Source organism: Panthera tigris, chromosome A3, assembly GCF_018350195.1.
Source record: "Panthera tigris isolate Pti1 chromosome A3, P.tigris_Pti1_mat1.1, whole genome shotgun sequence".
Lineage (NCBI taxonomy): Eukaryota > Metazoa > Chordata > Mammalia > Carnivora > Felidae > Panthera > Panthera tigris.
In genome coordinates this window covers 124,031,532-124,053,615 of record NC_056662.1, presented here as the reverse complement: position 1 = coordinate 124,053,615, position 22,084 = coordinate 124,031,532, and the positions used below count along the sequence as shown (strand labels likewise).

The window sequence follows — 22,084 nt, the reverse complement described above, 5'->3', positions numbered from 1 at the left end:
TCATGCAGCATTCAAGAAAGAAGTCAGAAACTTAGCTGTTCAGTAATACATAACTCCTTATATCCCAAGGAAGAAATAACAAGGGTGACTTACAGTTGTTGTCTAGGTTAATATTTAAGGTACATTAAAAGCTAAAATATAAAGCACTTATTGCATTAAATTTCACCATGAATGAAAAATCAATATAAGATCACCATATGAAACAGTGGTTTCTGAAAGTCCACGTTTTTATCCTATAGCCATCTACCTGATACTAGTTAGTGGCAAATGGAGATGATCAGAAGCAGTGATACAATGAGTATTAGTTTAAATGTGTTAGAATGGCTAAAATTAACTCAGGAAAAAACAGATGTGGTGAGGCTGCAGAGAAAGGGGAACTCTTTTGTGCTGCTGGGGGGAATGCAAACTGGTGCAGCCACTCTGGAAAACAGTATGGAGCTTCCTCAAAAATTTTTTAAAGATTAAAAATAGAGCTACCCTACAACCCACCAATTGCACTACTAGGTATTTATCCAAAGGATACAAAAAGACTGATTTTAAGGGGCACATGCACCCCAATGTTTATAGCAGCGCTATCAACAATAGCCAATTATGGAAAGAGCCCAAATGTCCATCTACTGATGAATGGATAAAGTAGATGTGTTATAAGACTGACACTTCTGGTCAGAAGGGGCCCACGGCCTGCCAGATGAGGTAGGTCAATAAACTGTTCTATGAATAGTGGAGAAAAAAAAAAAAAAAGATGTGGTGTATATATATACAATGGAATATTACCTGGTGATCAGAAAGACTAAAATCTTGCCATTTGCAACAATGTGGAGGTGACTAGAATGTATAAAGCTAAGCGAAATAAGTCAGTGAGAGAAAGACATTGCATGATTTGATTCATACGTGGAATTCAAGAAACACAACAGATATACATAAGGGTAGGGAAGGAAAATAAGATAAAAACAGAGAGGGAGAAAAACCATAAGAGACTCTTAAATACAAAGAACAAACAGGGTTGATGGAGGAGGTTGGTGGGAGGTAGGCTAAGTAGGTGATGGCCATTAAAGAGGACACTTGTTGGAATGAGCACTGGGTGTTATATGTAAGTGATGAATCACTGGGTTCTACTCCCAAAACCACTATTACAATTATGTTAACTGACCTGGATTTAAATAAATTTTTAAAAATTTTTTTTGATATTTATTTTTGAAAGAGAGAAAGAGAGACAGAGTATGAGTGGGGGAGGGCAGAGGGACAAGGAGACACAGAATCTGAAGCAGGCTCCAGGTTCCGAGCTGTCAGCACAGAGCCCAACGCGAAGCTCGAACCCATGAACAGTGAGATCATGACCTGAGCCGAAGTCAGACACTCAACAGACTAAGCCACCCAGGTTCCCCTAAATAAAATTTTTTTAAAAAAGAATATAAATGAGGCTAGGCAGAAGATTAGAACTGACACACCAAAAGCATATTCCTTAAAAGAGAAAACTGATACACCGGAATTCACAAAAATCAAAATTTTTTCTCTGTGAATGACCTTGTTAGGAGAAGAAAAAAGACAAAGTACAAATTGGAAGAATATTTGCAAATCATGTACCTAACAAAGTGGGCATCTCTCTAGAATATGTAAGGAAGTCTCAAGACATAAAATATTACATTAAAAGCTGATTAAAGATTCCAAAAAAATATGTTTAAAAATAAAACAGTCGGAAATGCAAGCTGGTGCAGCCACTCTGGAAAACAGTATGGAGGTTCCTCAAAAAAACTAAAAATAGAACTACCCTATGACCCAGCAATTGCACTACTAGCCATTTATCCACGGGATACAGGTGTGCTGTTTCAAAGGGACACATGCACCCCCATGTTTATAGCAGCACTATCAACAATAGCCAAATTATGGAAAGAGCCCAAATGTCCATCGATGGATGAATGGATAAAGAAGATGTGGTATATATATACAACGGAGTATTACTTGGCAATCAAAAAGAATGAAATCTTGCCATTTGCAACTATGTGGATGGAACTGGAGGGTATAATGCTAAGTGAAATTAGTCAGAGAAAGACAAAAATCATATGACTTCACTCATATGAGGACTTTAAGAGACAAAACAGATGAACCTAAGGGAAGGGAAACAAAAATAATATAAAAACAGGGAGGGGGACAAAACAGAAGAGACTCATAAATATGGAGAACAAACTAAGGGTCACTGGAGGGGTTGGGGGAGGGGATATGGGCTAAATGGGTAAGGGGCACTAAAGAATCTACTCCTGAAATCATTGTTGCACTATATGCTAACTAATTTGGATGTAAATTTTTAAAAAATAAAAAATAAAATTAAAAAAAAAGAATACTCAAAAACAATAAAAATAAAAAATAAAAGAATAGAAGTTTCAGTGTAACTCTGTGCAAACCTTAATGCTGACAGATCAATAGTTGGTATAACAGACAAGAGCGAACTCTGGTTTCCAAACCCTTCTGTTCCTCTGGCCATGGCAATGGGACAAAGCGGAAGGCTCGGCTCAGGCCATCTTTCCCTCTCCCCTTTTTAATCAGTGGAGCACCACCACTTAGTGGATTCTCAAGAGGGGCCTATCAGAAAGGGTGGAAGGAGGAGGGGGAGAATATTGTTTAGTGTATAAAAGGGAGGTATGGGTTTTGGAAGATTTACCATATTGGGGTAAGAAATAAGATTTTGTTTTTGAAAAGGGGGCCCTTTGGCTTTAAAGGTTTGAAAAAGTAATGATTCTAAAACCTTTTACATTTCAACAGTGAAATTTTAAATGCAGAAGATATTTTCTCCATTAAACTTTCTGACTGGTATTAAAACCATTCAAGTGTGTATGTTATAGGTAGACTGTCATTTGGGAATTATGTCAATTTTCGTGATTGATATGAGTTACATGTTATTTTATTTTTGCTAATGTCAGAAACACCACTAGCATAACCAAAAACCCCTGCCATTGAGCAAAGACTCTAAAAAGAAAAAAGAGGCTCCATAAGACAAACTGCTTCAAAAATACACCAAATTCACTTGATGAGGAAAAACAATAATACATTCTTAAGATTTTGTCCCCCCAAAAATTATCTAATGGCTAAAGAACATAACTAGAACTGTAAATATACACCACTAAGGCTATGTTTACACAACTGAAATTCAATGACTCCACCACCATTATATTAAAGTAAACATTTAGTTCTAAAATTAGTATTTTCAAATGCCAGAGCTCAAGAAAAGCCACATTACATTCATTTTATTTGAAAAATTCAGCAAAAATTTGCCCTAGACTTTTTTTTTTTTTTTTTTTTTTTTTTTTTTTTACTGGTTAGCAAACACACCACCTCTTCATTTTAAGTCTTATGAAAATAGCTGAGCCAAAGCACTTTCTCCAACACCAAATAGTGGGCCACATACAGAAGGAAGCTTTCTAAGACCTACTATTGCTATCCAATCCACTCGACACCTGCCAACCCTTGTGTGGCTCATGCAAGCCGGTGTCAAACTCTCCCCAGTTGGCCACTATTCTACTGCATTTATTAATAGTTATTTTTGCAAATAATTAACAATTTGTGAGGCAGTCTTTAAAAATTTATTTACTACTTTGGGCTTAGAAAACTTGATGCCCACAAGATGATATTCAAATCCAAAACATATTACTTTACTCTATTTTTATAATTTAAACAATTATTATTAATAAAATCAGTTTTTTAAGAACTTACCACGATCAGTGTCTTATCAGATGCAGTTATGGCACAAATTGGATCCCGGGTGCCCTAAAATAAATCAATTATTATTCTTTAACAAATATTTATTGAGTGACTAACCTGGTATAAGGTAGTATGCAATTCACTAAGAAGAATACTTCAATATATTTATTAACTTAAACATTCACTTACTGAGCACCTACTATGTGCAAGATGCTGAACTAAGCACCAAAGACACTCGAATAAAATCTTTCCCCTCAGGGATTACTCAAAAGCCTACTTGGGGAAGAAAGCGAGCTGAACACCTAATTAATAAAAGTAGCGGTACGCTCAGGATCTAGGAGAGCAACAGAGGAAGGAACATCTCATTTACACAGAAGTACGCAGGGAGATGGAAACCTGAGCTCACTCATAAAAGATGAACAGATGACAGAAGGGCCAGACCGTGCCAGAATGAGGAAGAGGAAACAGCATGGCACAGCAACAAGCTCGACGAGTCTCAAGAGCTTATGCTTAGTGAGAAAAAGCCAATCTCAAAAGGTTACATGCCACATGATTCCATTCATTTAAAGAATTCTCAGAGTGACAAAACCAGAAATGGAAACAGATGAGTGGTTGCCAGTGGAGCAGGGAGGGGGTGGAGAACAAGTGTGAAAATGAAGAAATAGCATGAGGCAAGTTCTTTCATGATGGTAACATTCCATAAAACCACACGCACACATGTACATGTATAAACTAGTGAAAACTGAGTAAGGAATCCGGTGGGAGTCCAGTTAATGGTGTCATTATCAATGTCAATTTCCTGTTTTTGATATTATACTACAGTTATAGAAGATGTCACCATTGGGAAGTGGGGTAAAAATGTTCTAAGCTATCTGTACAACCTCCCATGAGCCTATAATTATTTCAAAAATGTTTTTAGGGGCCTCTGGTGGCTCAAGTCAGTTGAGTGTCCGACTCTTGATTTTAGCTCAGGTCATGATCTCATGGTTATGGGATTGAGCCCAGCATCATGGATTGGAGCTCCACACTCAGCGTGGAGCCTGCTTAAGATTCTCTGTCTCTCTCCCTCTGCCCCTCTCCCCCTCTCATGCTCTCTCTCTCTAAAATTTTAAAAAAGAGTAAGAAAAAAAACAAAAATGTTTTTAAAAATCAAAAGAAGGAAAAATCACAGCACACCTAGAAAAAGGTTTTCAGAACAGAAATTTTTTTTAAGAATTACCAGAATATGATGCTATTCACTAAAAACAAATTCTTTTTCAGATCTTAAACTAAAATTACAGTACTTCCAAATCTACAGATATTAACATTTGCTGGCAATAAGATCACTTACTTGAATGGCTTTACTATAGTCAAGCACCCCATCCACTGATCCAGAAGGAGTATCATCCACATGATAAATTCTGGAAAAAAAAAAGTCAGAATTTCAAAGATAGCCTAAGTACAGGTTATATACCATTTCATAACCTCTAGAATAATTAGGTTGAATGTCACCAATGAATACTGTTATGTAACATAAATGTTCTGATTATTTTAAAGAGTTCTTGACACAACTTGGGGCGCCTGGGTGACTCAGTCAGTTAAGCGTCTGACTTCGGCTCAGGTCATGATCTCACAGTTCGTGAGTTCGAGCCCCGCATAGGGCTCTGTGCTGACAGCTTAGAGCCTGCTCCAGTCTTCAAATTCTATGTCTCCCTCTCTCTCTGCTCCTCCCCGTCTCATCCTGTCTCTCTCTCCTTCAAAAATAAATAAAAACATTAAAAAAATTTTTTTTTTAAAAAAGAGTTCTTGACACAACTCAATCATATAAAGGTAGAAACTACCTACCAGGTGTTTCCTAGTTATGCAAGTAATATGTTCCTGAAAGCTAGGTCGAAAATATCTTTGAACATTGAATCACATATTTTCAATGAATTTCATTAAGACCCAACAGCTATTTTACCTTATTCTCCAAATGAATGTCAGGAATAACTTCTGATACACTAAGTAAGTTTCTCTGTTGTTTCTCCGTAATTTCCTGTCTAATAATGTGCTCAATAAAGGTGAAGCCTAGGGGCGTCTGGGTGGTTCAGTCAGTTAAGTGTCTGACTTCGGCTCAGGTCATGACCTCACAATGCCGTGGGTTCAAGCTCCGCATCAGGCTCTGAGCTATCAGCACAGAGCCTGGAGCCTGCTTCGGATTCTGTCTCTGTCTCTCTGCCCTTCCCCTGCTTGCTCTGTCTCTGTCTCTGTCTCTCAAAAATAAATAAATGTTAAAAAAAAATTAGGGCTGCCTGGGTGGCTTAGCTGGCTGAGTGTCCAACTTAGGCTCAGGTCATGATCTCGCATTCGTGGGTTCAAGTCCCCATCGGGCTCTGTGCTAACAGCTCAGAGCTTGGAGTCTGCTTCGGATTATAGGTCCCCTCTCTGTCTGCCCCTCCCCTGCTCGTGCTCTCTCTCTCCATCTCTCAAAAAATAAAATAAAACATTAAAAAAATTAATAAAAATTTTTAAAAATACATAAAGGTAAAGCCTAAATGTATTTGGGAAGCTCTAATTAATGGAATTTTTGTTCTACACTAAAGAATTGTTCCCTATGTTCCCTGTGTGATGATGATGACTACTTTTAGACTCTGCCCATCTCTCTGATACCTTCATTATAATACTATTCACACCATAGTATCTCCACTAGTTTACCTCTCTCTCTAGTTGGTGGGTTTCCCAGAACCAAAGGCTGTATCTCTAGTGCCTAGCACAGTGCCATATACTGCCAGGTGCTCTATGTCTGCTGGAAAAATATTAAAACAAGTGGAGGTGAATAGGGAAGATACAACATAGAGTAGCTATGAGGCCCTGGGCAAGTCACTTAACTTCTCTGATCCTCAATTTCTCCATGTGGAAATAAGGGCAACCTTTTGCAGGGTTTTTTTAAGAGGCATAAATAAAATGATGTTTGTAAAGTACATATGCACAAAGCCTGATCATCAAGAAATCATAAATGTAATATAATCATAAGAAATCAAGCCATTTTCTATCTCGAAAATATCATGAGATTTTATCATTGTTAAACTGAAATCATAATTGTACTTTGATCAATAAGGAGATTAAATGTTAAATTTAACAGAAATGTATTAAAGACAGAAAGAAAATATATTTTAAAAAGAAATAATTTAGAGGTGCTGTGCTTCTGTATTTTACTACATTTCTATTAAGTATATCCAGCCACTATTTCTACTAGTTATCACAAAATAAAAGTCAACGGTTAGAATAGGAGGGCTCTCAAGAGATCACGTGACCCCCTTCCCCCTCTTAAAACAAGTAGGGTACTACAAGAAAGGCCAATCTGAGTGAAGTGCTTCAGAGCCAGATCAACCTGGCTTTATGTCCCATCTCTACTTATCAGCTAGTGACCTTTGGCAAATAATTTAAGCTCACGTGTCTTAGTCTCTTCTCTGTGAAACAGGATTAATGAGAGTACTCACTAGGCTTACTGGAGTATCTGGCAGGTAAGAAGTATTCAGTGTTGGCTGTTATCACTATCATCAAAGATATTTTACAGATGAGGAAAGTGAGATCCAGAGAGAACCTGCCCAGTCATATCCTACATAGAAATACAAGGAAATGCTGCCATCTTAAAGCCAGAATATCTTCAGCTGTCTCCCAGGACACTCACTCTATGGAGAGGCTAGATTTTTCTGTCCCAACTTTGTCCTTAGATCTACCTTCTCCCTGCAGATGGCAGTTCTCTTATTATTGCTACCACTGCCACATGCTGTCCTGAAAAAGACCAAAGATTCTTCCTATCTAGACTTTCAGAACTACTGAGAAGATATAGTATTTTTCAATTTTTTTTTATTTGTTTTGCTTCCACATGAATTCATGCATCCAGAATATTTTTACTAGGGACATTTCTCCTATCTTAGTACCTGAGTGAATCTTAAAGGAAAGGGAAGATTGCATTAAGACAACAAGCATGTGTGAGGGAAGATGATCTGAAAAAGCAACCCAGGGTTTCTGACATAACCCCCAGTGCCCACTCCCAACAGAGGTCTAAGCCCTGATTAAGAATTATTAGAGTAAAGCACTCAACAAAATGCTTTATTTAAAGGTTTAGGGTGGGGCGTCTGGGTGGCTCAGTCAGTTAAGCCTCTGACTTTGGCTCAGGTTGTGATCTCAAGGGTCATGGTTCCAGCTTGTGTAGGGCTCTGTGTTGGCAGTGCATAGCCTGCTTGGGATTCTCTCTCTCTCCCTCTCCCTCTCTGCCTCTCCCCTGCTCGCACTCTCTCTCTCAAAATAAATAAACTTTAAAATACATACATACATACATACATACATACATAAAGGCAGGCTTAGGGTAACAACAAGTGGGTAAAATACAGAATATCACCAACAGAGATAATATAACTTACAAAAACTCAGTAAACACATCTACACCTTGAAACTTATCACAGGAATCCCCCCATCCTAGTCCTAACTTCTCTATATAGTAGAGCCCTCTCTATCACTTAACCCAACTCCCTGGAATCCAGGGCAAGAAAAAGAAGCCCAAGTAACCAGTTCACCCTACCTGAAGACCTCCTCCTTATCTGTGTCTAAGAACCTGCCTATCCTATGGTGGCTGATACTAGGATCACCCCCACTCTCCCAGAACAACCTGTGCCACTAACCCATAAGAATGAAGCTTTGGTCAGACATTCAGTTGAATAATCATATTTCAAGTATAGCATAATAACCCTAACATGGTGAGAGTAGGTTCGGGAGAATAGCTATTTCCTTATAAAAACACAGACTTCTGGGGCGGCTGGGTGGCTCAGTCAGTTGGGCGGCCGACTTCGGCTCAGGTCATGATCTCGCAGTCTGTGAGTTCGAGCCCCGCGTCGGGCTCTGTGCTGACAGCTCAGAGCCTGGAGCCTGTTTCAGATTCTGTGTCTCCCTCTCTCTCTGACTCTTCCCCATTCATACTCTGTCTCTCTCTGTCTCAAAAATAAATAAAACGTTAAAAAAAAATCATAAAAAAAAACAAAAAAACCCACAGACGTCCAGTTTTAATCTCTAAGGGCTTTCTTTTATTATACCACACCCCTTCTTATTTATTTTGATCAATTTAAACAAATAATTTGAAAGATTTTGAAAGATTTTGAATGGGAAAGTATTATTTCTAGTAATCAAAACAATTTACAGTTCTCAAGCATGACAATTTAGAATTAACTATGTCTGGTTTAAATGTGATACGGCTGAGCTACTAAAAACCATGTATCAAAAGATATACCTTTCTCTCCCTTCTTTCCGAGACCGCGTGATCTGATTAATTTCCAATGCTGTGAGCTTCTTTGCCACACGATATTGCCAGGTATAAAATGCTTCTTTTGAAGCTGCTATCACATGGGTTTTGGTCATTGCAACAAATAATGGTACTATTTAAAAGAGCATTAAAACAATTAGGTTACAGTTACACAGAATCACAGAATGTTTGTGCTGCAAAGGAATTCAGTGACCACTGTATTCAACTCCTCATTTCAGACAATATACCCAACATGCAGTCTCTAAAATCAAAAAACATAATCAAAAGCTTGTAGGACCATACAAAAATATTACATGAAAATGGATCAAAGACCTAAATGTAAGAACTAAAATTACTGTAGAAATCTTAGGGGGGCGGTGGGGGGAACCTTAGAAATAAATCTTTGCGACCTTGGATTAGGCAAGAGTTTCTTAGATATGACACCAAAAGCACAAGCAACAAAAGAAAAAGTAGATAAACTGGACTTCATCAAATTTAAAACATTTGTGCTTCAAAGGACACCATCAAAAAAGTGAAAAGACAACCCACAGAATGGAAGAAAATGTTTGTAAATCGTATATGTGATAAGGAATTATTTCTGGAATATATAAAGATCTCTTACAACTCAATAATAAAAAGACAAAAAACCCAATTAAAAAATGGTCAAAGGATCTGAATAGACATTTTTCCAATGAAGATATACAGTCACTAAGCAAAGGAAAAAGATGTCCAATATCATTAGCCATCAAGCAAATGCAAATCAAAACCACAGTGACATACCACTTCAAACCCACTATAATGGCTACAATCAAAAAGTCAGCCAATAACAAGTATTGCCAAGGATGTAAAGAAATGGTAGGGAAATAGTGGTGCATCCACTTTGAAAAATAGTTTGGCAGTTTCTCCATTTGCTAAATATAGAGTTACCACAGGCCCCACCAACTCCACTCCTAGGCATATACCCAAGAGAAATGAAAACAAATGTCCACACAGAAGCTCACACACAAATGTTCAGAACAGCATTGTTCATAATAGCCAAAAAGTTGAAATAGCCCAAATGTCCAATTAACTGATGAAGAGATAAATCAAATCCCACTACCTCCTCCCATCCCCATTATTATTACTGCTTGGTTTGGGCCTTTATCCTTCCCTCTGACCTCACATCTTATAATTCCTCATTAAGTTATAAAAAAAAATTCTAGATGGCTAACAAACACAGGAAAAAACGCTCAACATCACTCATCATCAGGAAAATACAAATCAAAACCACAGTGAGATACCACCTCACACCTGTCAGAATGGCTAAAATTAACAACTCAGGAAACAACAGATACACTGCTGGTGGGAATGCAAACTGGTTCAGCCACTCTGGAAAACAATGTGGAGGCTCCTTAAAAAATTAAAAATAGAATTACACTACTAGGTATTTATCCAAAGTATACAAAAAGGCTGATTTGAAGGGGTACATGCACCCCAGTGTTTATAGCAACACTATCACAATAGCCAAATTATATACACAATGGAATACTACCCAGCGATCAAAAAGAATGAAATCTTGCCATTTGCAACAAAATGAATGGAACTGGAGTGTATTACGCTACGTGAAATACGTTAGTCAGAAAAAGGCAAATATCCTATGATTTCACTCATATATAGAATTTAAGAAACAAAACAGATGAACATAGAGGAAGGGAAGGAAAAATAAGATTAAAAACAGAGAGGGAGGCAAACCATAAGAGACTCTTAAATACAGAGATCAAACTGAGGGTTGCTGGAGGGGAGGTGGGTGGAGGGATGGGCTAAATGGGTGATGGGCATTAAGGAGGGCACTTGTTGGGATGCGTATGGAGCGTTACATGTAAGTGACGAATCACTGGGTTCTACGCCTGAAACCGATACTACCTGTATGTTAACTAACTTGAATTTAAATAAATAAATTTGATTAAAAAAAAGAACTATTAGAGATTAAAAAAAATAAAATCATGAGGAAGAGAAGCTAGATTTAGAGTACTGTATGGTAAAATCTGTGTACAAGTGGACCCACGCAGTTCAAACCTGTGTTGTTCAAGAGTCAGCTGTATCATTAAAATTAATTTTTGTCCTTTTAAAAAAAAGAAAAGAAAATTCTCCAAAGTTCCTTCCGAATTTAGGAAAATATTCTCCTAACCATATAACTTTGTTCATCTATTCCTTTTCTTAGAGAACATTTAAGCTCCTACCCTTTGTAGGACCTGTGTACCCTTTGATGACATAGCCTTATAAAATCTAGCTTAAAGATTAAAAAATAGAGGAAGAAGTAAAATAACTTGTCCACGGTCACAAAACACAAACTAAATACCATAAAACTAAGCAAACACATTCACACGAACTATGTAAAAACAAAACAAAACTCCATCATAAAAGATCATTTTAGTACCTATTTTCTAAACTCATGAATAATTAGAATAGTATAAAACTTGTGTTTTATTAAATATTAAGCTAATTATTCATATGGCCAGAATAAAGGAATGGTGTTAACAGCAGCTACCATTTATGGAGTTCTTGCCATGGTCCAAGTAAACCTTTAAGGCATTAAAAGACTGAGAAAATGGACAAAGAATCAGAAACCAGGCTAATGATAAAATAGTAATTGAGTAGATTACCAACTTTGTGATTCAAATTCAAGAATTTTTATATACAAAGTAATTCAGTATAGTTGAATCATGCTAAAAACATTTTTTCATTACAATTGTCAAGGTTTTTCTATTTGAAACACGTACTATTGTTGAACTCTAGAGGGAGCCAGAAGCCTTTCCTGTAGGGAACAAGTGGCCGAAAGGCGATCCTAGAAAAGTAGCAAGGGCCTGGGGAGCGCTGAGTGAGAAGAATGAGCATGCCAGGCCCAGGCTTTACTCAGCTTTCTCTGACCCCACTCTCACTAAATCATAAGACATTTGCTAAACGTTTAGTAAATTCTACCACAGACACTCTAATGCTGATGAGTATAATGCCTTTAGTGGGATTTGAAATAAGTTCACAACTTTAAACTATTTTCTAATATGGGGCACCTGTGTGGCTCAGTGGGTTTAGTGTCTGACTTTGGCTTAGGTCATGATCTAGTGGTTCCATGAGCTCGAGCCCCGCATTGGGCTCTCTCTGCTGTCAGCACGGAGCCCGCTTAGGATCCTCTGTCTCCCTGTCTCTCTACCTGTCTGCCTCTCTCCCGCTCTCTCTCTCAATCTCTCTCTCTCAAAAATAAACATTAAAAAAAATATTTTCTAATAAAATACAATTTTTTCTAAGCATATATGAAAGCATTCCTCTAACCAACATTTACATACAACTATAAATTATACTCATGTTCCTCTCTGATACATCCTAAATAATCACAATACCTTATCATTAGCCTGGTTAAATTAAAATGTTAATGGTTCATGGAAAGAGTCAGACTTTTGGATTCAAACTACAGGTACTTGCTTAACTCTGTGGCCTTAGATAAATCACTTATTCTCTCTGAACCTCAGTTTACTTACTGCAGTTGGAAATGATAATATCTTATACAGCTGCTTTAAAAATTAAAAGAGATAACAAAGCATGGCAAAATCTCTGGAATAGAATAAACACTTAATAATAATTTCAAAGCCAATATTTATTAACTTAAATATATATATTATATACATATATTATATATATTATTTATATATTTAAGTTAATAAATATCTACATCAGGTACATATACCATATACTATAAATACATTAACTATAATTATTTTGTTCTATATAATATATAATTGTGTTAATATATAATGAAAATATTACATAGTATATATTCTCACTCACACTCACAACTATTCTATGAGATAAGCATTATTACCCCACTGGGCAGATGAAGAAACTGAAAGAGGGGGGGTTAAATAACTTGCTGATGTGCATGGCTAGAAAGCCGGAGGTGAGACAAAAGCCCAGTTAATCTGGCTCCATAATCTGTGCTCTTAACCACGATGGCATATTGCTTCTAATTAAGGGTTAATAATAGTATTAGATGTGGATACTAGTATTGTTTTTATTTTTATTACCTATATAGGTTTTTTTTTATTATTATTATTATTTTTTATTTTTTTTAACATTTTATTTATTTTTGAGACAGGGAGAGACAGAGCATGAACAGGGGAGGGTCAGAGAGAGGGAGACACAGAATCCGAAACAGGCTCCAGGCTCTGAGCTGTCAGCACAGAGCCCGACGCGGGGCTCGAACTCATGGACCGCGAGATCATGACCTGAGCCGAAGTCGGCCGCTTAACCGACTGAGCCACCCCGGCGCCCCTATATAGGTTTTTATAATAAAGTCACATATAAACCCATCAGTCAATACAAAAAAAAAAAAAAAATACAAATACAAATATATCTAAAACATACATTCTTTGGATCAGTATGGGAGTAAATTCAGCAAATTCATATGGGTAGATAATCCTATCTACAAAAACTAAGCTAGATTTTCATTAAAAGATCCATCCCATCCTGGTGGATTAGTTCTTAGTTTCCTAGAACTAAGCCCCCAGGAATAAGTTAGGAATCCAAATTTTAACAGACAGAACGTTTTAGAAAAAGAACACAACCAGGATAAAAGCATTCCATGTTCCTCTCAACTACTCATTATTTGGAAAGAAAAATTTCAAATACTTAGAATGATTATTGGAAACAAAAATTTTTAAAGAAATAATTACGCTTCCATTAGCTGAACTTTGTTAACACTTATAGGTAGAAGTCACTAGGCAGGCAAAGGATGTAAAATAACCTAAAACAACCTAGGAATTCATATATAAGTAAAACTTGCTTGTAATATTTTAATGCTGAGGCCTGAAATAAATGGCTACATCTGTAATGTTCCCTTACTTTCCTACTTACTAATTTCTCAGCCTCTTAAAAAATCTGGTAAACTGAAATTGCACTGACATGTTTTCATCAAACTGCCTTTCTCTAGAATCTATGCATGACGCCAGGCATGTGGTAGAGACCATCATTAGAAAGCCACCTACCAGCTCCCACCAAAATGGCTAAAGCACAGGCACCTGGTACTTTCCAGGCACTTTCCATGCCTTCGTTTCTCTGCAAATGCTGCTTTCTTTCTCTCCTTAAAATGTCACCTGAATAAACACTTATCCTTCAAAATTCAGCTCAAATGAAACCATCTCTAAGTAGCAAAGATACGTCTGATGTCCTTACTCACTAATATCCACTTATCCAACACCTAGCACGATACCAACCTAGCACACAGCGGGCGAACAGTACACCAGTGTCGAACGGATTAACTACATTTCATTATTTGTTTAGATATCCTACAGGAAGTTTCATAGTCAATTTTTTATAACTCCAGATACCCAGTACAGTACCAGAAACTCACTGAAGGTTTGTTAAATAAATGTGTCATTTTCCATTTTCATGATAGAAATAAGTACTTTCCATATGCTCAATAAGCATTTGTTATAGGGCAGGCACAGTGTTAGAGGAATACAGAAATTAATAAGACATAGATCTCTAAGGAGTCCAAAATCTTGTGGGGAAGGCAAACGAGAAAATCAGTAATTGTAGCGCAGAGTAAAAAGTAGTACTCTGAACAGAAGTGCACCTTTAAAATACCTCTTAAAGGTATTTTAAGAGCTCAAAGGAAGAGCACCGGAAAAGGGCACATAACTCCTCCATGCATAGTACAAAAGCCCCACAGACTAAACTTGTATAATAATGCATAAAGTTCTTTTAAAAAGTTTCTACAGAGATTGGCAGGAGGAAGAGCAGCACAAAAATTACACTTTCCAGAGCAACATCAGTTACACACTTTTTTCGTTTTACCCTCCAGTCCTCACAAAAATTTGGCATGCAAACTTAAAAAAGGAATTTTACAGGATATGTATGAAACAAAAATGTTGAGTCCTTGGCTTGGTTTACTGCAAACCAATGAAAGAACTGTTTGTTAAAATTTCAGCCAGCAAGACTGCAAAAAAAAAAAAAAAGTTTCAAGACTCAAAAATACAAATAATCATGCCCTCAAGTATTTGCCATTTTATGAAGGTGAAGGATTTACATCTGGCTTTATGAAAAAAAAAAAAAAAAGACTACCTATGATTAAAATTACTTTGAGGCTAACCCTACCATCATTATTCTGTTAAAACTTTTGATATCAAAAGAAAAAACATATAATCTAAAGACTGACATAATTCATCCCTTAAAGACTGTTATGTTTCCAATACAAGATATTCCTGTGATAAGAGTCTGTAATAATTTTAAGCTAAGCCTTTTAACAAGGAACACTAACATATATACATATATATGCAGGTACAAATATAAACATACCTCTATAACAATGAACGTAAGATATGAAGTTGAAAAGTGTCAATATATAAAACTGAGTTACCAAAACTCTAAACAGACAGCATAAAATCTTGAAAGCCCATTAAGTATTTCTCACATTTGCTTGTATCACCCAAACAGTTTAGCAAAATATATTTAGAAGGGAGACACTAACATTTGATGAAGGTTAAATATGAAATCTGAAAAAAAAAAAAAAAATGACTAGCTCTCAGATTCAGAAAATTCAGTGGGTTTTCAATTTCTGAAGTCTAATAATTTTTCTAATACCATATCCAATAAACTACCACACTTAAAACACATTACTTTTGGAGGTTATAGTGAAATCGCCGCAAAATATTTGGTAATGATTTTTAACAAAAAAATTTAAGAGTTAGATGAGAAATTTTTTAATGGTTACTTTCATAATTGTTGGATAGAGGGAATGGTAACTCTAAAGTAACAAATGTCTCCTGAAAACAAACAAAAAAAAAAATCAGGAATTTTTGAAAGCTGTCTCTATTAATAGATTGATTTCATTAGAAAAAACTGGAAAGAGAAAATGCACTTTTACAAGCAGCTAAAGTGTTTTTATAGAAGAGAGGTATTTGCAAGAAGCTTATTAATAATAAAAGTGGTTTAACAGCAAAATTGTTTCTATAATCCCATTTATTACATGCTAATCATTACATTGCATACCAATTCCTACACAAGTATATTTCCCATTGAAAGCAAATAATGGCAGTATAACAGTCATGAGATTACTGTGGCTTTTAGAGTAAACTTATAATTTATTGTATTAAACAGGATATTTATACGGTGAAGTGGAGCATTATTAATAATTTGACTACGATAATTGGCATAAACTGGTGCTGGACTTGGCAAACCAGGAAAAATGGTCATTCTTGTTTAGAAGACCATTTTAATTAATAATGTCATAGCTAGGTTTTTAAATTAGTTGTACAAATAAAACTTGATTAAAGAGGGAATAGACACATTTCCTTACCAATATCAATATATTTGGGATCCAAAGGTGTGCCAATAGAATTACAAAGAACTAGCACAAACTGTGAACAAATAAAACAAAGAGTATCAGAATTCCTGGTTCTGTACAATAAAAGAAATAATGCTTAACATATCATGCTTATCTCTGTAAAGTATCACAACTGGGAAATAACTGACAAAATTGTTAAGTGCAAAGAATAGCAGACAAATATAATCTACAGCATTAAACATAAAGATATACGAATTAAAATTAAACCAAGGCTGATTTCTCAATATAATGGAACACTGTCATTTTTAAGAGTTCACCTAAGAAACACAAGTACACTGGCTACGTTTCATTATTTATACTTCTAAAATTCCTGATCAGCTCTAACCTCAAAATTCATTTTTATCTTATAATCAGCTATATAAGAACTAATTTGTTACCATTGCACCAAATGTTTCCATCTCGTTCTCCTCCTTTGAAGCAATATAAAAATGACATGTACACAATTAATTATCAATAATTAATATTCAGTAAAATAATCAAGCATAATGCACACTTTACACCATACTAAAGTGATAATTTCATTCTTCTATTGTTAATCACCTTTTCTATATCTTGTGCTAAGAATAATATTTTACTTAGATATTCTCCCGATTGGAATAACAACTTCAAATAAACCAATTCTCTACGTACTACTTACATGCAGACTTTCTCTTTCTTTTTTCAGCTTCTCAAGAAAAACTTCTTTAATTTCATAAATGTAAATTAAATGAACCCTTGTGCACTGTTGGTGGGAATGTAAACTGATGCTGCCATTGTGGAAAACAGTATGGAGGTTTCTCAAAAAGTTGAAAATAGAACCACACTATGATCCAGGAATCACATTACTGAGTATTTACCCAAAAAACACAAAAACACTAATTCAAAGGGATACATGCTCTCCTATATTTACTGCAGCATCATTTACAATAGCCAAGCTATGGAAGCAGCCCAAGTGTCCATCAATAGATGAACGGATAAAGAAGATGTGTTATACACACACACACACACACACACACACACACACACACACACACACACACTATTCAGTCATAAAAAAATTAAATCTTGCCATTTGCAACAACATGGATGGAGCTAGAGAGTATGATGCTAAGTGAAATAAGTCAGACAAAGACAAATACCATGATTTCACTCATATGTGGAATTTAAGAAACAAAACAAATGAGCAAAGAAAAAAAAGGCAGAGAGAGAGAGATACAAACCAAGAAACAGGCTCTTAACTATAGAAAACAAATTGATGGTTACCAGAGGGAAAAGGAGTGGGGATGGGGGAAACAGGTGACAGGAATTACACATCAAGAATACACATCAGAATGAGCACTGAGAAATGTATGGAAGTGTTGAATCACTATATTGTACACCTGAAACTAACATAACACTGTATGTTAATAATGCTGGAATTAAAATAAAAATTTAATTTAAAAAAGAAAAAAAATTAATTTTTAAAAAAACAAACTAAATGACAAAAATTATACTAAAATATAATTTACTTTTCCACTACTTAAAATAAGCTGATTTACTGCCACAAAATACCACAAGTAACTTGTATTTGTTAATCCACATATCATCTACGTGCTCATAGCTTAAAGAATTGGAAGAGTTCCTAAGAACTCTTCTTACTGAAGAGTAAGAAGAAGGCCTCCCCTAAAACTTCCCATTTTCTGCTCCCTGGAGTAATGACTTTCAGCTCCTTTAATTCATCCTTTTGATATTTACCTCCACAAACCTAAGTAACACGTTGATAATGCTACTTCTTATTTTGTTCTGTTTCGACCTGGAGCAGTATCTACTGACTTCTCACTATCACTTCCCACTATCTTTCAGTCCCCTTTCCAGCCTCCCATCACACAGGGGTACACTTCCACCATTCCGGCTTTCCACTTACAATTTTGTTAGATCGGGATTTTAGGGGTTAATATGATTATACTTTAATTAAAAGTTTTTTAATTACAATATCCATTTAATTACAAAATTAATTTAAAAAGCATCATTTTGATTATGTAAACGCTATCCACGGCTGAGCTGTAAGTACGTCACGATTTATTCTCAAGCGCATTTTGCTTTCCCTGTAGTTGGTAACTGCCTTTCTTTTTTCTCTTTGCTTGGTTTCTCTATACCCAATTACCCAATTGGGTATAGTCCCCAATTACCTCCCAGTTATGTACATCTTCTCTCAAGAGCTCAACCACATTAAGCGTTCTATTAATTTCATCTTGAGTTTCCTCTGGAGCCACGTGATCTGTCATCTGATGACTCCCTAGGCATGCCGCACACTGTCAACTGGTACCACTATGCACCACTGCTGTCAGGTTATCCAGTTTCTTCCTCTTGGTCTTTTCCTCGTTTTGGTAGGCCATATTCTGAAGTAACTAAGAAAGCTTGGGAGGTAAGTTTTTGGTGACCTTGTACATCTACAAATGTCTTTGTCCTACCGTCATTTTATCTTTTTTCCACACAACACAGAAAGCTCTATTCATCCACACTAGTCCAGAGAAAGGCAGGTATGCTGTTAAGTATGCTGTTTAGTATGCTGTTGTCTTGGTTTCCTGCCGGTTCTCTCTCCATCCATTTCCGCTCAACCTGCTTCTTTTTCTCCTCGGTTGCTATCCTCTTTTCCTCTTCTGCCCAAGGTTTCAGGTACCTATAGCACTTGGTTCTGTAGGCCACACCAAGGAGCAGGGCCGAGGAGCAGCCGAGCTCGAGGAGCAGCCGAGCTCGAGGAGCAGTCAGACCTGCACCAGCAGCACAATCTCGTCCATAACCTTCACGCTGGAAGCACTGTGCAATCAGTCTCCTTCCTTCATTTTAATTAGTCTGCTTCAGATATGGAATTCAAGACGGGAAATCATTTTCCTTCAAAATTTTGAAAGCAATTCTCCAAAGTATTGCTGTTGACAAGATGAATGCCGTTATGATGCCTGACCGAATGAAGTCTTTCTGAAAGCTTATAGGATCTTCTTTTTATCCCATGTTCTGAAACTTCACAATGATGTGTTTTGATTTGGAAATATTTTTATTCACTGAGGTAGACACTTTCAATCTCAAAACCGAAGGGAAATTTTCTTGAATAGTCTCTTCTCTCTTTGGATTACTTCCCTCCTCTTTGCCTACCTATTCACTGAACTTCCAGGGCTGGTCCTCTGATTTTCTTATTCACTCCTGTTTTCCATTTCCTTGTCTTTCTGCTCCACTTTATAGGAGTTTTCCTTGATTTTATCTTCTAACTCTTCTACCAAATTTTTCATTGCTATTATCATATTTGTAATTTCCAAAAACTTTTTCTATAGTATCCCTTCCTTGTTTTATGGATGTAGTATCCCTTAACTCTAATAATTTGAAATGACTCTTCTGAATTGTTCTTCTCCCTGCCGAATCTCTGCTTCCTCCCCATTCTTTTCTCCTTGTGTTTATTTTTGTGTGTGTCTGTTAAATGAGATGCTTTCCTCAAACGTCTGACAATCCTTGTCTATCTGCTTCTATTTCAGAGTATGACACTGAAAGCTGCTTGTAATCTATTGGTTTATGGGTGAGCCTCATGACTGGTCTTCACAGTAAGGTGACGAGGCAGGGATATTTCCTTGGGAACTCCCCATAGGAGAACTTTTAGAGGTCTTTTCTCTTGAACTGGTCAGATTCTCCAGACAGGACTCTTTATATGCCTTTTTAATTTTCTCCTTCCTGCATAATCTCTGGTACTTCCAAATTGTTTTTCCATTTGTTTCTCTCTCCTACCAGGTACCATTAAGTCCTGTGTCTCTTCAGGATTCTGGGATGAAAACTGGTTACTTCTTTGCTTTCTCCATTGATGACTTAGGATTCAGCTTTCTTAGGTCTGCTAAGGTAATCACCACTAATCCACCCACTCTTTAACCCCCAAAACTATGTTACCATTTCCTTTCTCTTTCTGGTCCCTATGGGCTTATGACTTTTCAAAAAATACCTTTACTGTTATTTTAGTAAGTTTCAAGAGAGAACAGAGCCAAAGGTGGCTGTTCAAATGGCCACCTTAAACCAAAAACTTTATGCTTTTTAATGGAATAAAATAATTTATAACACAGCCAAAGATAATGATAATCCTTTTTTGAAAAATGTATATGCTTCTGCAAATATTTAAATTGTTTCATACTTTTTAAGGCATTATTTATATTATTTATTTTACACTATGAGACGGTTATTTTTAAAGCAATGTAACTCCAAATGAAAGTATACTTCTCAATGTCAAAACTACCCAAAGTGTTATAATGATCATAGTTATATAACTTCTTGAGCATTTATACTAGACATCTGGATATTCATTTTTCCTCGTGGAATTTTAACTTGGAAAAAGACGGTAGTATTTTAAATATGTTTCAGAGACAAAAAGCTTCCATACTGAACTGGTGAGTATGAAATGCTAATGGATTAGCTAATTGGGAAAAAAAAAAAAATAGAGTCACAATGGAATCACATAATTTTCCAAAACAGAGGTCCAGACAGACATGGCCAATAGACCCAAGACTTTGCTGTACTGCCAGCAGAGAGGCTATACCTGAGAAGGAGAGGTTAACCCATACCCATCTTAGCTTTAACATATGAAGGAACACTTACCTGAGGATGATTTTCATCAGCTTTCGTAGCCAAAATGCAGAAATCTCCACAGGTAGTAATAGAAATGAGACTCTTCACATATTTAACATATTTCTCATTGTTTTTTGTATCCCAAAAGATAACACAATACTCTGGACGATCAGGTCTGGTATAAGCATATACTACAGTATTGGAGCAATAACCCCACTAGGAAGAAAGGAAGGAGCAAAGGGCCAGAACAGGAGGGAAGAAGAGAGGGAGAGAGAAAGAGGAAAAGAACATTTAACACTGGGAACAAAAAATCTTATTATGTACTGCAGATACGTGGTTTTTTGGTGCTGACAAAATATATTCTTCAGGAATAAAAGACAGAAAGACTGAACATTCAGCACAATACCTTTTCTCACTAAAATAACAAAAAATCTAAGAGAAACACAGTTATCAAACAAAGAATGTACTGCAAAAATAAGTTTAGTTTAACTTTCCTTATTTCCATTTGTAAGATTCACGCTTCGGTGGTGAAAATCTCGGATTTTTCAGTAGTCCGTAACAGCTGCATGAGGGACAACAGGAGGAGTGACCCCTGTCAAAAGCTTAACTTCTGGGTCCCCAAGCCAAATTTCAAAAACAGATGCTTTGCTTTTTCTCCCCTATCTACATTTTCTACATTTGTTTTTACCAGAGTAACATATGCACATAGTGTAGAGTCAAATAATTCTACATAGCTAATTTAAAACAAAAATAGAATGCAGACCCCACTGACTAATTTCCTCCCAGTGGTAGCCATTTGTAACTCTGAGCTTTGACTCTTGTTATCTACCTCCATATCACATATGTATTGATTATGGCTTATGGAATGTCTTTCTCTTGGGCTAACTCTCCCAATATATTCATAATGTAATTTTGAATAAAGCAATATTCAAAGTTAATATTATGACTATGTTTACTATTCAAAATTAAGGCATATTTACTTTTTATAGGATGGTTAGTTTTTAAAATAAGCTTTTTACTTTAAAATAATTTTAGATTTATATAGAAGTCACAAGGATAATACAGAGTTCCCTATAGTCCTCTCCATTTCCCCCTGCTGTGAGTACCTTACATTGCTGTGGTACATTCATCACAACTAAGAAGCCAGCACGGATCCAGTATTATTAACTAAACTCCACACCTTATTTAGATTTCATGAGTTTTTC

General features: G+C 36.2%; 1 protein-coding gene across 2 annotated transcripts in view; it reads right to left on the bottom strand.

Moving 5' to 3' along the window:
* Window positions 1-22,084, bottom strand: part of WDR35 (WD repeat domain 35) — a 59,386-nt gene that overhangs the window by 20,758 nt on the left and 16,544 nt on the right. For both annotated transcript variants that reach the window (XM_007080714.3, XM_042982451.1), the window contains exons 10-14: window positions 20,910-21,095; window positions 16,278-16,338; window positions 8,939-9,083; window positions 5,024-5,093; window positions 3,706-3,759 (exon numbers count right to left, since the gene is read on the bottom strand). In XM_007080714.3, the coding sequence (XP_007080776.1) occupies window positions 3,706-3,759; window positions 5,024-5,093; window positions 8,939-9,083; window positions 16,278-16,338; window positions 20,910-21,095 (516 nt within the window). The remainder of the gene's footprint in view (window positions 1-3,705; window positions 3,760-5,023; window positions 5,094-8,938; window positions 9,084-16,277; window positions 16,339-20,909; window positions 21,096-22,084) is intronic.